We start from the raw sequence: 15,287 nt of genomic DNA, 5'->3' as shown, positions 1-15,287 counted from the left end.
TATCTCAGGATGGAGTCGCTACTTAGTTTTTTTGATCCCACTGAAGAATGTTTGAATGATAACCAACTCCCTCCAGAACCTCAACTTGGAAACATTGAATATAAGTTGAAACTTTTAAATCCTTCTCGAACAAGGTTTCAACATTTAGTTACCCAGGTATTTACTAGCCTTTTAAATTATAATTAATTTGAATTTGAATGTACATTGTATGACTTCATAAAATTATTATTAGTCTTATTGATTTGTTGAATATTATCACTCTTAGTTATAAGTAGTATATAATTATATTAATTGTTTAAGATATTATTACTCAACATTACTACTCAATATTAATTATTTAACAAAGGAAAATAAAAATTTCTTCAGCCTTCAAAAAGATTTAAAAATTGATAATGTTGTTAACAAAATATCTGTCTCATTCTGTAGAAGAGTAAAATATTATTTTTAAATATTTCTATGTATACATGTACAAATGAATTAAAAAATGATGTACCTATTGCTATTAAAAAAATTGTATTAATTATTCAGGATGTCAAACGCCGGGAAAAGTCCGAGAATTTGTTATTTCATGAAAAGTTAAAGAATCCGAGAAAAAAAAAAAAGGGGAAAATTCACTTGTTCAAGCTACGTAATGATAATAATTAATTGTTATGTAATGTATCGTTATTTAAATTAATCATTCATTACATCAATAAACAAAAAACAATAAAAGAGAAGTTTCTCAATCATCTGGTGCGGTGCCTGCACAACACAACTTTCTCTTATCATCCCCAAGTTTTGTGTTGATAGTGGGATAGTGTTGAAGTTATTGCTATTTTGTGATTATCAAAGGATCAGGGAAGGTGAAAATTAAGGAAAATATTTTTATTTTCCTGTCGCAATGAAAATTCGTATTTTCGAATTTTTCGAGATATGAATTAAAAAAATAGTTTATGGACTGGTGTGACACTGCACAGCTATAAAGCAAAGCCATTTTACGCGAAACCTCCGATCCCTGTCAATTGTCCGCTAAGATGTAAATGGAGTAAAAATACGTGCTTTGGCTGCACTGAAGACCATTTAATTGTGCATTGACATGCCATGTTAAAACACAATCGTTAGAGCTATATTCGAAAAAAAAAGAAAAATTGCACTTCTGATTCGTCTATTTTATCGAAACTGTTGCTGTCACATCCCAGACAACCCGCCTTAAATGTGTAATTTAAATTTCGTTTTTGAATTAAGGTGTTCATACTTTTTTTTTTCATACACACAAACTGTCCATTTTGTGAGACTTGTTTTTTTTTATTCATCGGATGGGACTTGAAAACATGTATTCCGTTAGAAACTCAAATTCGATATGTCACACGATCTCAGTACATTCATAGTATAGTTCATACCTAGGTAGGTGAAAGCAAACAGGTTGCCAAGTACACAAGTCAGTATAACTTCTCCACTATTTCCATATCTTTATTTATGGAATTAATTTTCTGAAAAAAACATTAACTGGAAATTATCCTTTTTCTTAAGATTTCTATTGGGCACGTTAATACTAAATTACTCATATTTTGAGGTGAGTAATTATTCCTTTGAGAATAAAATATGCGAGACGAACCATTATTAAAATTTAAGCCTATTCAGAAAATTAGTTTTTCCAATGGGTAAGGGAAAGTATTTGATAAAAATTATTCTCGACCATGTTTACACTAATCCCCATCTTGCCTTCAGCTTTGAACCAAATTGGACGAGCCGTTTTCAAAATATAAATGTGTCAAGTAAAATTCGTCGTGCTTGAGTAAGGGATGGAATTCCAACCACTATGATTAGAATGCGATCCTGAACTAGATATTGTTCAAGCATGGTCGATACATTAATTCTGAACTAGTTGCTATTAGGAACAAACCTCATATCTTTAAAGATCTGCTTTTCTTAAAGTTTAGGCCATAATGGGACGATTCGTTTTCAGAGTTTAGGTGTGTCAAGGAAAATACTTTCGCGCATAGGTAAGCAAAAAGAGTCTATAGTGTTTGATAAAATTGATACTGGGTCATTTTTACTCTGTTTCCCAATTGCTCAGGTGCGGAAAAAATGTTAATTTTTGAGATAAATCCAGATTAAACTTTATCAACGTGATTACTAGAAAAATAATTTTTAAAAAAGTGTGTTTCAGAAAACAAATGGTTTGTAGGAACATTGTTTTTTGTTTTGCATTAAAAATTCATAAAGGTGCTTTAAACTGTTTTACTTCCCTCGCTACCAACAGAATAAAAGCTTTGTATTCATACAGAAATAAATACATTGATGTTCTTAGAATAGAAAATTTTCATTCGCATTTTACGTTTTAGACATCAAGGAACAAATTTGGTTACGTGTCTTCGTATTTAGTCAAATTTGTGTTCTGGCCTGATCATTGAACCGTTAATGCGATGTTGATGAAGTTTTTAGTTTTTTTTTTTTTTTCGATTCCGTTCACTGCTTTCGCTTATGCTATTCATAAAGATATTCTCGTTTGATAGATTCTAGCACCCAGGCAAGATCCGTTAATCCCCCTTACATAATTTCTCATTATCCGTTCTTATCTCTCTGACAGATTATTTAAAGTAAATCACAACAAAGCTTACTCATATCTCTGTCCTCACTCTGCTAGTGTACCTCAGGGTAGTATTCTTGGTCTTATCCTTTATACAGTTTTTACTGCTGACATTCCAACTAATCCTAACCCTATCCTCACCATGTATGCTGATGATATGTCGATTATCAGTGAATAATGACGCTTCCATTGTATTCCAAACCCTCCAATCCCATATCATCACCCTTGAAGAATGGTGTAAAAACTGAAGGATTAAAATAAATCCCACCAAGTCACATTTACCTTCCATCGTAAATCAATGTCTTCTTGCCCCACAGTATCCTTCAATAATACCCTACTTGTTCTTGTCTAACAGATCCGTTACCTATGACAATCGACTGACTTGGAGTCCTCATACAAGACAGAGAACTGGTCGTAGATTCCGACTATTACAACACTTACTAGACGACGGTCTAAACTTCCAACTAACTACAAAAGACTCATTTATACGGCTATAATAAGGCCTATCTGGACTTACGGAGTTGAGCTTTGGGGCTCCACTAAACCATCTAATTCCTCTCGTATCCAGTCCTCAATGCTCCTTACTATGTCACAAATCAAGTCATCCATCAGACTTGTTTTTAACTATGGCTCGTCTCGTAGATTTTATTATCAAATGAATTAATAATTAACTAAAAAATATACAATATTACCTGCTCAACAGATATCTCCAAAAAAGAATAATTTTCACAGAAGAACATAAGAGGATGTGGAGAAAAAATTAAAACAATGCTAAACTGACCTATGCACATGTCAGATGTTTTAAACTGTTTTAAGAGGTGAAACAAAAATTTGTTTGTTTTAAATATCTATATATATACTCGTATTTGTTCGCGAACCCTATTGCTGTAATTACAACCCTATTGTCATGAAATATCCGTGGAGTTCGATTAAATATTTCAACAATATTAAAAATCGTGTGTTTTATTGCTTTGACTACAAGTGAAGGAGAAGTATTAGAATGCTGAGGGAAGGCCGTAAAATTAAACAGTGTAATAAATGATTAATACCAATGCGGGTTAATTTACATTTTGATTTATCAAATAAATTGAATTGTTTACTAACTAAAATCCGAATTTTCAAGCGCATTTATGAGGTATTTAATTGAGCCGCACATAATATGAGTAATTCTTGTTAATTGGGTTGTAAGCAACTCTTCAGGCATAGAGCTTTGAAAAATCCCGCTCGGCCATTTTTCGTCCCTTTTTTACAATTTTCCATTTTTCTGGCAAAGATGTCATTATTTTTTTATGAAATGTTTATCCACTATATGGATACTAACCAAAGTCACACTTTAAGTCCCTATATAAGTATCTACGACAATTACAATCCTTCTAATTAAATGGCCATATTTCGCGATTTTTACGAAAAGATGACCTATTTCAATTGTTCAAAGATCATTTTTTTTTAACTTCCTAAACGCAATTATGTACAATTCAAAAATCGAATAAAAAATCAAGTCACTGCAGTTCTTCCAGCTTACCCCTGGTTCTACCGGGATAATTTTTTTTTCAGATTCGGCTACCAACACAGGTCACCCAAAGATGATCCTTGAAACTCTGCATTACCATTCCTCATTTTGTTTTAAAAGGGCTCTCAATTAGAGATTTTTTATGCTATTCTTTAGGTATCTTTTGCGGCCAGCCTTACCTTTTTTTTTTTAACTACTGGGCTGGTACTTTAGCATTTGACTTAGGTCACAGATAATCTCAATATTATCCTTAAAACTCAATTTTACTATTCACTATCAAATGATGCTGAATAGATGTTTCAGCCATTTATGGAGATAAAGGAAACATATGTAATATTTTGCAATCTTTTTTTTTGTTTATTATTTTCAATTATAAACATTTATCACCCATAAAAAAAAATTAACTCCACTAGGTTTTCTCTAAGACTACTCACACTATTTTTTGATAGTTTACACTGAAGTCATAGGACACCATAAGACTCCTAGAATTATTATTGGTTCAAGTAAATTTTTCTATTATTGATCAGGAAAATTTCTTTTACCTTTTTTTGCTAAACATTCTGTTATTACATGTATGGGTATTGATATTATCATTAATTATTGATAATTTCACAATTGTGTCATACTGAAGCATCATACTCAAGCACAAATTGATAACAAATATCTCTTATTACCATAATTGCCACTTTTTGGTTTCTTAATTGCTCACATATATCACCTTTTTAAAAAAAATTAATAAAATAATACATTGGTGTTTTTGACAGTTTGAATTAGGAAAAATTATTATTATTTGAATAAGTTTTCATTATATACATTTTTTTCATTGTTTTAATAACTATTTAATAGCACTCTATCATATTTATCACGAGTCATTAATAATTTTCCAATAAGAGAATTTTTATTGCCTTATTTCAAAAGGCCAAGGTAGTTAGTAAATGTCAATGTTGCCCTTATGCAAGTTCTTGTTTGAGATTTTTAAATTAAATTTGATGTGCCCCTTTTTAATCAACCAACTTACTAAGCAACTTTGAAGTGAACTTGAATGATATTTGGTTTCATATTTGTATACTTAGATTATAATTGGACATTGGACTAGTTAGGTTATAAAAATTGAAATTTAATAAATGTTTTTGAAATGTGTTAAAATATATTGAATAATGTTGTTGTTTATCCTTCCTTACCTATTAAGTTTCCGTAATTTATTTTTTATATTTGCTCATATTACTCTTTGTATGGTGTCAGATTTTGTATTATAACTAAGTTCTATATCATAATACTGGTTGGCTGTAATTTTATAATACCAACAAAATTATTGTTTCTGAATTATTATTATTTTTGTTTCTGATTTTCTTTCTAGTTAAAATGGAGATTGAGGGAGGGAGGAGGAGAAGCTATATATGAAATTGGAGTAGAAGATAATGGGCTACTCGCAGGTTAAAATTATAAAAATAATTTGTAATCAAGTAAAATATAGAATAAAATCTAATTCAGATGATTTATATTTTCTATAGGTCTTCCATCTCATGAAATGGATGCTAGTCTTAAGACTTTATCTCAAATGGCTGCTGAACTAGGAGCTACAACCTCAGTACTAAGGGAAAGAGAAGTGGGCTGTGGACGTAAAGTAACAGAAGTTCTTGTTAGAAAAGTAAATATTTATACATTTATTCTGAGATTATTTTAATTCTTATTTTGCAAAACAAATTAGGTTTGACTATGCTCTAGGTTTAAATTTATGAAATAAAGTTTATTTTTAAATCTTTAGGGTTAGTATTTTCAGGGCGACCTGAAGATGTCAGCTTGAAGGTTTGTGTTGTTTATAGGCTGCTGAGGTGAATGTGCTCTATAAAAATAGAAGAAGTTTTGAATAATTATTTTTCAAGGGTAAATTTTCTAGCTACTTGAAAAACAATTTATAAATTCACACCTAATCTTAATGAAATATTAATCAATGGAAGTATTTTTTTCTAATAATTAATAATTTTTTTCTGATGTAATACTTCTTCGTTTAGTGATTAATAGGAAGGCAGTTTTTCATTAAACACTTATATAATGCTAATTCTATGATAAGCTATTTAAACATTCGGTATTTTTCAATTTTAATTTTAACTAGCTGTCAAAAAAAATCTTCATATAAAAAGTTTCTGAAAAAATTGAATAATATTTTATTTTAACTATTCTGCTTTCACCTAAAAAGTATATCTGTATGCATTATCCTCTAAAAAATTAGTAATAAAAACTGCCCTATAAATTTTCAAAATTTTTATTTATACATTTTTTTTTAAAGGTTAGGATTAGACTTTAATTTGTGATAAGATTTTTACTTTGTGACCATGCATTTAAATGTAAATTTATACATGGCATAAGGCAGCTGTGTTTGTTTATCTGCCAAGACTATTTCAGTTTAGTTTCTTGTTTTTTGTCTTTTTGACGACAATGTTAAAATTAACATACTTTAAGTTTGTTTTCTGACTACCTTGATCTTAAAGACTATAAGTGATAATTTTTAGAATTTTTGACAATCCAAGAGTGATGATTAACTACATTTATTTTACATTTACTTAATTATTTTATTATCATAGCTGTTGTTCGATTTAACCATTTATAAGACTTACTTAAGTTAATATTTTTAAGAATTATTAAGCTATCTCAATCTTTAAAAAGTCTTAACTTGTTTTTTGTTTGCTAGAATTATTACTCTGTACAAATTAAACTTAAGTGTTAATTGTATCTTATATGTGTTTCAATAAATTGATTCTGTCTCATGTAATTTTAATTCTAGATTTTTCTCTAGAATTATTTTTATTTATATTTCTTTAGTTGCTGTGTTAATTTACGGTATTTAAATTTACAGATCTCCCTTTAATCAAATCATTTTCCAATATTTTGGTTATTTTTCAATTATCAGGTTATCAAGGTGAAGAAAAAATTATCAATTAAAATAAGTAAGGCCTTCTAGCCATTTTAGGTATTTTTTTTTCTTTTGTAAAACTATATAAAAAGTACTATAACCTGGTTTTGTTCGTTTTCAAAGTTTTAAAATTTTCATAAAGAAGAAAAAATAACTGAAGATGAAAGCCAAAACATTAATTATTTAAAGTAATTGTGTTGAAGTATTACATTCTAACTTATTTTTATTGATAGTTTTTTACATTTCATTTTTGATAAACCACTGTATCTAATGTATTGTATAATTCATAGTATCTAGTGAACAAATAAACCTCAATGTATAATTAAGAAATGTCATTAATTTTAAATAAGAATTATAGTGTTAAATAATTGTATAAGTTTTTTGAGCAGTATAAATTATCTATTTTAATTATAGATCTTTTTTTTTTTTTAATTTATTGCATGGGTACATAAAAATAAACTTTTGTTATTTTTGAGTAAATTTTCTCACAATGACGTTTTGCAAAACAATTTGAAATTTTGTATTTCAACATTTCAATTATTATAGAGATAATTTTTTCCAAAAAAAATTAAAGATTCCTAATAAACAAAAAATCATATTGGGATTTTTGTTTATAGAAATTCAATATACAAAGGTTCAGTGATATAATTTGTGTATAAATTAAGTTTTGTTTACACTTTTCCGTCCTCATTTCCGAAGGGAAGTATTGATACAGGAGTTGAAAATTTCCACTTGTTTTTTATTTTTTAATCATCAAGGAACAAATTTGCTTCTGTGTCTGTCTACAATCAAATCTATATGGTAGACTCAACTCTTAATACTACTAACCTAATTTTGATAGGATTGTGCGGGTTGGAATGTAGGTAATCTTTAATCTTACGCATGTGGAAACATATTTTTCCTGCCGCTATATTTCCAAAACGGCTTGTCCAATTTGGCTCAAAGTTGGGAGTTGTGTGGGTTGCTAACTATATGGTCAAGTATCAGTTTTATAAAATTTCATCAACCTTTTACCTTTTATCTTCACTCAAAGTATTTTCTTGGTCATGCCAATATTTTAAAAATGGCTCATCCCCTAGATTTTGTTCTCAAACTTCAAATAGAACGTGACCATAAAATAGTGAATTGGTAGGAGTGATTATTTATTTTACCTATGTTTTAGGATAGCTTCGAAATCATCTGAAAATTATGTTCAAGTGGATATTTTAAAAGCCAAAAAATATACTCTTCCACAAATCATTTTAATTTTTGAAATATTATTAGTTAACTCTATGTAATTGATGAAGGAAGATGATCTGGCTTTGTGAATGTTGATCCATAAGGAGACACAATAATATTAGAAAAACTATTTATTATAATAAATTTTGACTTCCACTTGGACCATCTTCCTTTCTTTTTATTTATTCTCATGACATTTTAAGAATTAGTTTTCTCCATTTTTCAATATTAATATTTATTTATTTTATCTTTATCATTAATAATTTCACAAACTATTAAAGTTTATGAAGTCGAATATTTTAATACTGTCATAAATCTAAATTTTACATTACTTTTTGCATTAACAAGGTCTATTAATTTATCATCATTTCAGAAAAAAATTGTTTTATACAATTTTCACTTATAAATATTGAAAATATTTTAGTTTTTCATTTGAAAATGTAAAAATTTTTCTGAAAGATTATTTAAACAAATAAAAATAGATATTGGCTTTTGAAATGTCTTCCTGTATGAAATAATTTTCAGAATAGGTAATTATGTATCAAACATAAATGTTAAGAAAGTTATTCTGTTCTATTTTTTCTAGAAATTTTAAAAATATATTTAAATTCTGATTCTTACATGTTTTAAAGTTTATTAGATTAACAGATTCTATCCAGTTTAATAGTTTTCATTGCTAATTGATGAAGAATGATATTTATTGTATAGAGGTGATAAAAACTACTTCTTTAACAGATAAATCAAAGAGGTATTGCTTAAACTCATTTTACAGATTGAACTTTTAAGTGATATTGTACCCTGATTTACATTTAATATTAACGAATGTTTGTTACCATCCAATTTATTGATATAGTTTTGAGAATCTGAATTTTGTTTGTGTTGCAGATCCCAGCTGATCAGCAAACGATTGAGGTTCGAGTAGCTGTAATTGGAAGTGCAGATTCTGGAAAGTCTACTCTTGTTGGTGTACTAACTCAACGGGAGCTAGATAATGGTAGGGGAAGAGCCCGTTTGAATACTTTCCGTCACCTTCATGAGGTTCAGTCTGGAAGAACTAGCTCGATTTCTCATGAAATACTTGGGTTTGATTCTGAGGTAACTATTTAATGTTAGCATTTTGGAAATATCTTTAAGTAAAAAAAAAAATTACATTGGAAGTATTTATTTAATATCAATCTGTTGTTAGTGTCTGAGTTTGGTCTTACAATTGTTACACTTCACGTAAAAGTTATTCCGTGGTTTAATGATTGATTATATTGTTGTTGTTGTTTTTTCCAATAATTTTAATTACACTAACCTCTCGAAAGGTTACAGTTCCAGTTCCTCTCTATTTATCAAATATTAGGCATCAGAGAGTATAGTGTTTCTTAAAATTTCTTAAAACTTCATGTATAACCAGAGTTGGACATAAATTAGTTGTACTATCGCTAAATTGATTACAAAGTTTCATGGATTTATTTATTTGTGGTTCATTAATAAATAAACATTGTACCTATCACAATTTAGTTATTAATTTAGCTATAGTTTTAGCATAACTAATCAAAATTTAGTTATTAATTTAGCTATAGTTTCAGCGTAACTAATCACAATTTAGTTATTAATTTAGCTATACTTTTAGTGTAACTAATTTTTGCCAATTCTGTCTAGAACCATGGATTATGTAAAAAATAATTAATTTTTTTTTCTTTGTCAATGACTCCTAAAAGATTAATTATTTTAGTTTTTCCAAATTATTTATGAGATCTTCTAAATATTTTTCAGGGTGAAGTAATTAACTCCAGTGACTTAGTTAATGGTGAGGATATGCATTGTACGAAGCTTATTTCTCTCCTTGATTTAGCGGGTCACAAAAAATATTTAAAAACTACAGGTAAAGATGTTAATAATAAATTTGTTAATGTGTTTCATCAAAATTATTTTTCTATTAAAACATTTATACAATGAACATCTTAACTCATGTGATGATTAATTCATTTTTACTTTTAAAGAAACGCTATTAGTCTGCTAAAAATAATGTTTAAGAGAAGATAAATGTACATTGATTGTTTAAAGATTTGTTGGAAAAATATATATTGTATTTTATGAAAAATTCATTATCCCTTCTTTTGCTTGGCGAATTATTTCTAGAAACCAGATTTTTGTTTAATAACATCTTTTGTTCCCTATCTTTGATATAAAATCCACCTTACCTTGACCGAAATTCGAATCATGGAAAAGACATTCATAAAACAATAATTTTATTCTGTACAAAATATTATGTTTTAACAGTTTTTCCAAAAGTTTGCACTTTTTGAGTTTGATCTGCACAAAATTTCATATTTTACTTTTTTTAGGCTAAATTTTGATTTTTGTTGAATAAAATTTAATGTCTGAATTAAATTTCTCATTTTATACACATATGGGAGTATTTATGCCAATATTTGTTCGTTTTATTATCTTTCTTTATATAATTTAGAGTTTAAAATTGGTAAATTTGAGGTAAAGTACACATGTAAAGACAAGCAAAGCAAAAAAGTGACCAAAAGTGACGAATGTTTTTGAAATAGTATTAGTCAGTGGTTTCAGGTAACAATGAAAAAGTCTTTCTAGAATAATCTTGTTATAGATATTTTTATTTTCAACATGGATTACTAGACCGCCTATATATATATATATATATTTTTACATTTTTATAAATTAGTATGTTTTCATTAATACACAGTTCAATAGTAATCGGTAAATTTATTAATTGGTGGGAGGAGATACAAAATGATATTCATTTACCACTACTAAAATTTGTTTATAAAATTTTTATAATGAAATAAATTTTATGAAGCAAATATTAAAGGAAATCCTTTGAATATATTAATATTAGTATTATATTTTTTGTCTTTTTATCCCTATTTCTTGTCCAGATTACTATTATAATTTCTCATATCCATTACAAAAACAGTAATATTTTTTTTTTATTTAATATTATACAAAATATCATCTACTGATTTAAATTTTTTTTTCTAGTTTAGTTCAGCCTCATGCTCATGTTCATGAGCTATTACCTTATTAATTAAAAAAATTATTGGAAAATTAATTATTATAAGTATAATAATGGGAATGGAATTTTATTATTATGAAGGGGATAAGAAATCACTTTGTTATATATTGTTGGGATTTCAGCCCGAGTAGAAAGGCCCAGCTTTTGGAAATTTTTAGTTAAAAAGATCCTAATCTCATTTCAAATGCAGTCAGATAAAAGAAAGAAAATTTGAGATGGAGGGGTAAAAATTGTTACGTATTGATTACATTTCTAAAATGTTTAGTTAAAAAGAGTATTTAACTAATTACAGTAAAAATATAAAAATGAATGTAAAACTGGTTGTTATTATAGATGTTAGTGTATATTTATTCGATTTTACTTAGCTGTAGTAAAGTCTCTATTTTTAAGTTGTTTTATGTTCTAGCAGCTAAATTATTTTTTGTTTTTTAAATATCTGTTGACCATTGTACTTTATGTACTATGCTAAATATTACATTATGAAAACTATTATAACACTAAGAAACTCTTCAAGACCAGAATTATTTCTTTATCGTTTAATTTTTTTCTTTACTCACATAAGTTTCTGCTTAGTAAATAAGAAAAAAAAAATTATCAAGGTTCAAGTTTTTGAGTTTCAAATTTAATTGTGATATTTTCTAGTTTGTTGATACTTTATCGTTTTGGTTCTAATGTACATTTTGATCATTTTCCAGTGACGGCTGTCAGTGGGTACCGACCACATCATGCAATGTTAATAGTGAGTGGACAAGCCGGTGTCGTAGGTATGACTAGAGAACATGTGGCTATAACCTGTGCTCTAGAAGTACCTATGTTTGTGGTTATCACCAAGACAGATCTTGGATCAGAGTCTACTACACTCGACCATGTTAAACAATTACTAACTTCACCTGGGTGTAGGAAGGTATTTTATAACAGAAAATTAATTAAAATATATATATACATATTTTAAGCAACTACAGGGAAACCTTAATTATCTCAGGATATTAAATCATTGTTAATAGGATATTTACTTTATTAATAACATTTTTTTTTTTTAATAATAACTATTCAGTAATTTGAGGTTTTAAATAGGTTTGAAAATTGAATACAAAGCTATAAATATCTGAATTTAAACATTTTATGATATCTCTAATTCAAATGTTTGAATCCAATATTAATAGTTGTAATGTCCGATGTAAAGTTGGACATGTAATATGAATTTGGATACATTGTTGGAGTTTTGAATTCTGAATAATCCTCTTATAACTGTTGAATTTCATGGAGAAATGAGATCACTCAGTAATTTATTCTATGCTCAACAATATATATATATATTATCTTGAACACTTGCTACTAGAATTACTTGTGATCTTAAATTGTTCTATAATGTGGAATAGAAAAAAAAATGTAATGTTTGTTTTGTGTATAATTTACTTGTATGACATCAAAATCTGCAGAATAATAGGGTTGAACATTCATCATCATTCTAAGTTTGATAGTGAAAGAAGTAATTTTTTTTTTTTTAGATACCAATGGTCATTAAAACTGAAGATGATGTTATGACGGCAAATTCTAACCTTAGAGAGAATGTAGTGCCAATATTTTGTGTATCGAATGTTACTGGCGAAGGTCTCAATCTTCTGATTAGATTTCTATATGTTCTTCCTCCAGGGGTGTCTACTAAAGAAAAAGAAAGGCTTGACCAGGTCATTAATGTAATGTTTAGGTTATTTACCATCTCTTAACCTAAAAGTATTTTTCTCATGTAATCCGTAATAATTCTTTGCTTTATAGGAACCTTGTGAATTTCAAATTGATGAAATATTTAGGGTTGCTGATGTTGGTACTGTAGTGGGTGGTCTTCTTACTAAGGGAGTCATAACAGAAGGCAGCGAAGTTCTTGTTGGTGAGATGTTTAATAATGTTATTATAAAAAATAATAGAATGTATGTTTTGTTTGTCTTTTATAAAAATTTATATTTTATTTTATTCTTGATGATTTTTTTTATATTTGACATTCATACTACATAATCAGTGTATCTTATAACAGTTAATCATGTAAGAGTTTTAAACCCGTAAACTGGTACTCATATCACTAAATGAAGCCTCACTTTTGTAAAGCCGAGCAACACTGTGAATAACTATTGGGTTGATCGGCTTCTTTAATATCTTATATTTATCCATTGTTTATTATTACCAACAATTAAAGGAACTTTTCAACTATTTATATAAGGCAAAGACCTATCCGATATCATAAGACCATTATATTGTACATTGATTTTTACTGTATTTAATCAAAATGGTTAAAACTGTTTTGGAGAAAATTCTAAAAAAGTGTAAAATCAATTCTCTATAGTAGCACCAAGTGGTCGATTTTAAGAAAAAGGTTGCTATTACATTCCAGGTATGCACGTATCTTAAAAATTTAATTTCAGTTTCATACAACTTTCCGATTTTGAGCTTGGCTGTTCAACCACTGACACACTTTCAGACTATTTTGAGACTTGGTTATTTGGACTCATGATACCTCTAAACGTTGTATGTCTGTCAAAAACCCTAATTTGAAATTTAACACAATCGCAATATCTCCCCTTACTGTTCCATGTATTAGTAAGTGAAAGTAAAAATAAATAAATGGAAACACAACACCTTACTCTAGTTGAATAACTTAATCAATTTTTTTTTTTGTCATACATTAAACCTCTGGTATAGTATCATTTGGACAAACATTTCAGTTCTTTTTTTTTTTTTTTTTAATTTGGATAATGTAAAACGTTAGTTAAAATGGTGATACATGAAAAAGTTTCATTTTCTTAATTCTTAAAATTTGTCATTTATTGAAAATTAGCACTTTGTTAACTTATAAGGAGTGTAAAACTAAGGGCATAAGGAAAGTTGTACAGTACTACTCTATTTTATAATCTTTTTCAAATTAGTTTTAACCTCTAAAAATACACTCCTCCATGCTCTTGAACCAGTCTTCAAAGTAATTTTGCTACCTTTCTTTTGCATTCAGGGCAAACTCGGCGTTGCAAACCCTCAAAAGGTTATCATTGTTTGTGAAATGTGTCTTTTAAGCCTTTTTTTCACCTGAAGGAGAAGTACAAAGTCACAGAGAGTTAGATCGAGGCAATATGGAGGGTGCTCTAACAGTATTGCAATACTGGCCAAATATCTGGTACAATGCACTGAAGCATTATCATTGTGAAAGAACCATGATGAACTCATTTTTAAGTTTGGCTGATGTTTTTGGACATCTTCACTTTACGGAGAAGACATTCTTTGGTGCACCACTCATTCCACAATGCACCTCACTCTGAATTGGATAAGGGAAATAACCTTATCCTAGTTACTAAACCAGCTACTGCACTGGCTGGAATGCATACACCAACCCTTCCATCTCTTATATTGCAAAACTTTCTTAGTGCCCTTTGTATTTATTATTAAATTTATGTACAAAAATCATTGTAGTTATTGACATTTAAAAAAAACCAGCAGATCTGCTAATCCTGATTATTAATAATGTTTCGAAATAATTTACAGGTCCACATAATGATGGAACCTTTAGGCAGGTCAAAATTCAGTCAGTTCACCGTAACAAAGCTCCATGTCGCTTAGTACATTCTTCTCAGAGTGCTTCATTAGCTCTTGATTCATCAGAAGTGGCCCTTCGTCCTGGAATGGTCATTATCAGTCCCTCAGAAAAACCTCAAGCTTGTCTTTTTTTCCAGGTAAGAAATAAAAAAAAAATTATTGGTGCCTCAGAATAACCATTTCTGACCCATCATGAACTGAATTAAAAACCATAATTTACTCCAGTGTTTCCTTGCTAAGGACATATTATCACCTCTTCCTGATATTATATAATCTTTGCATTTACAATTTATTTTTTGATAGCTAAAAATATTTCTTTATTTATCATTATTAATACCTTAAAAAATCATATAATTTGTACTGTTTACCTTTGAAAGAATGTTTGTCATCGGCATAGTTTAAATGTAAAATTTATTGAAATTTTTTTTTAAATGTTGGTAAGGTGTATGGGGATTTGTAGAATACTTTCGTA

At 28.3% G+C, this 15,287-nt stretch overlaps 1 protein-coding gene across 5 annotated transcripts in view; it reads left to right on the top strand.

Annotated features, from left to right (window-relative positions):
• Positions 1 to 15,287, top strand: part of LOC106680587 (GTP-binding protein 2) — a 33,742-nt gene that overhangs the window by 13,702 nt on the left and 4,753 nt on the right. For 4 of the 5 annotated variants that reach the window (XM_014420396.3, XM_014420399.3, XM_014420400.3 and 1 more), the window contains 9 exons: positions 9 to 156; positions 5,437 to 5,512; positions 5,591 to 5,727; positions 9,094 to 9,303; positions 9,970 to 10,078; positions 11,935 to 12,143; positions 12,748 to 12,936; positions 13,016 to 13,127; positions 14,765 to 14,952. In XM_014420396.3, coding sequence (XP_014275882.1) covers positions 9 to 156; positions 5,437 to 5,512; positions 5,591 to 5,727; positions 9,094 to 9,303; positions 9,970 to 10,078; positions 11,935 to 12,143; positions 12,748 to 12,936; positions 13,016 to 13,127; positions 14,765 to 14,952 — 1,378 coding nt within the window. The remainder of the gene's footprint in view (positions 1 to 8; positions 157 to 5,436; positions 5,513 to 5,590; positions 5,728 to 9,093; positions 9,304 to 9,969; positions 10,079 to 11,934; positions 12,144 to 12,747; positions 12,937 to 13,015; positions 13,128 to 14,764; positions 14,953 to 15,287) is intronic. The other variant, XM_014420397.3, reaches the window with a different exon arrangement.

This window comes from Halyomorpha halys, unplaced genomic scaffold, assembly GCF_000696795.3.
Source record: "Halyomorpha halys isolate HHAL.00 unplaced genomic scaffold, Hhal_1.1 Scaffold269.1, whole genome shotgun sequence".
Lineage (NCBI taxonomy): Eukaryota > Metazoa > Arthropoda > Insecta > Hemiptera > Pentatomidae > Halyomorpha > Halyomorpha halys.
This window is presented reverse-complemented; position numbering and strand designations above follow the sequence as displayed.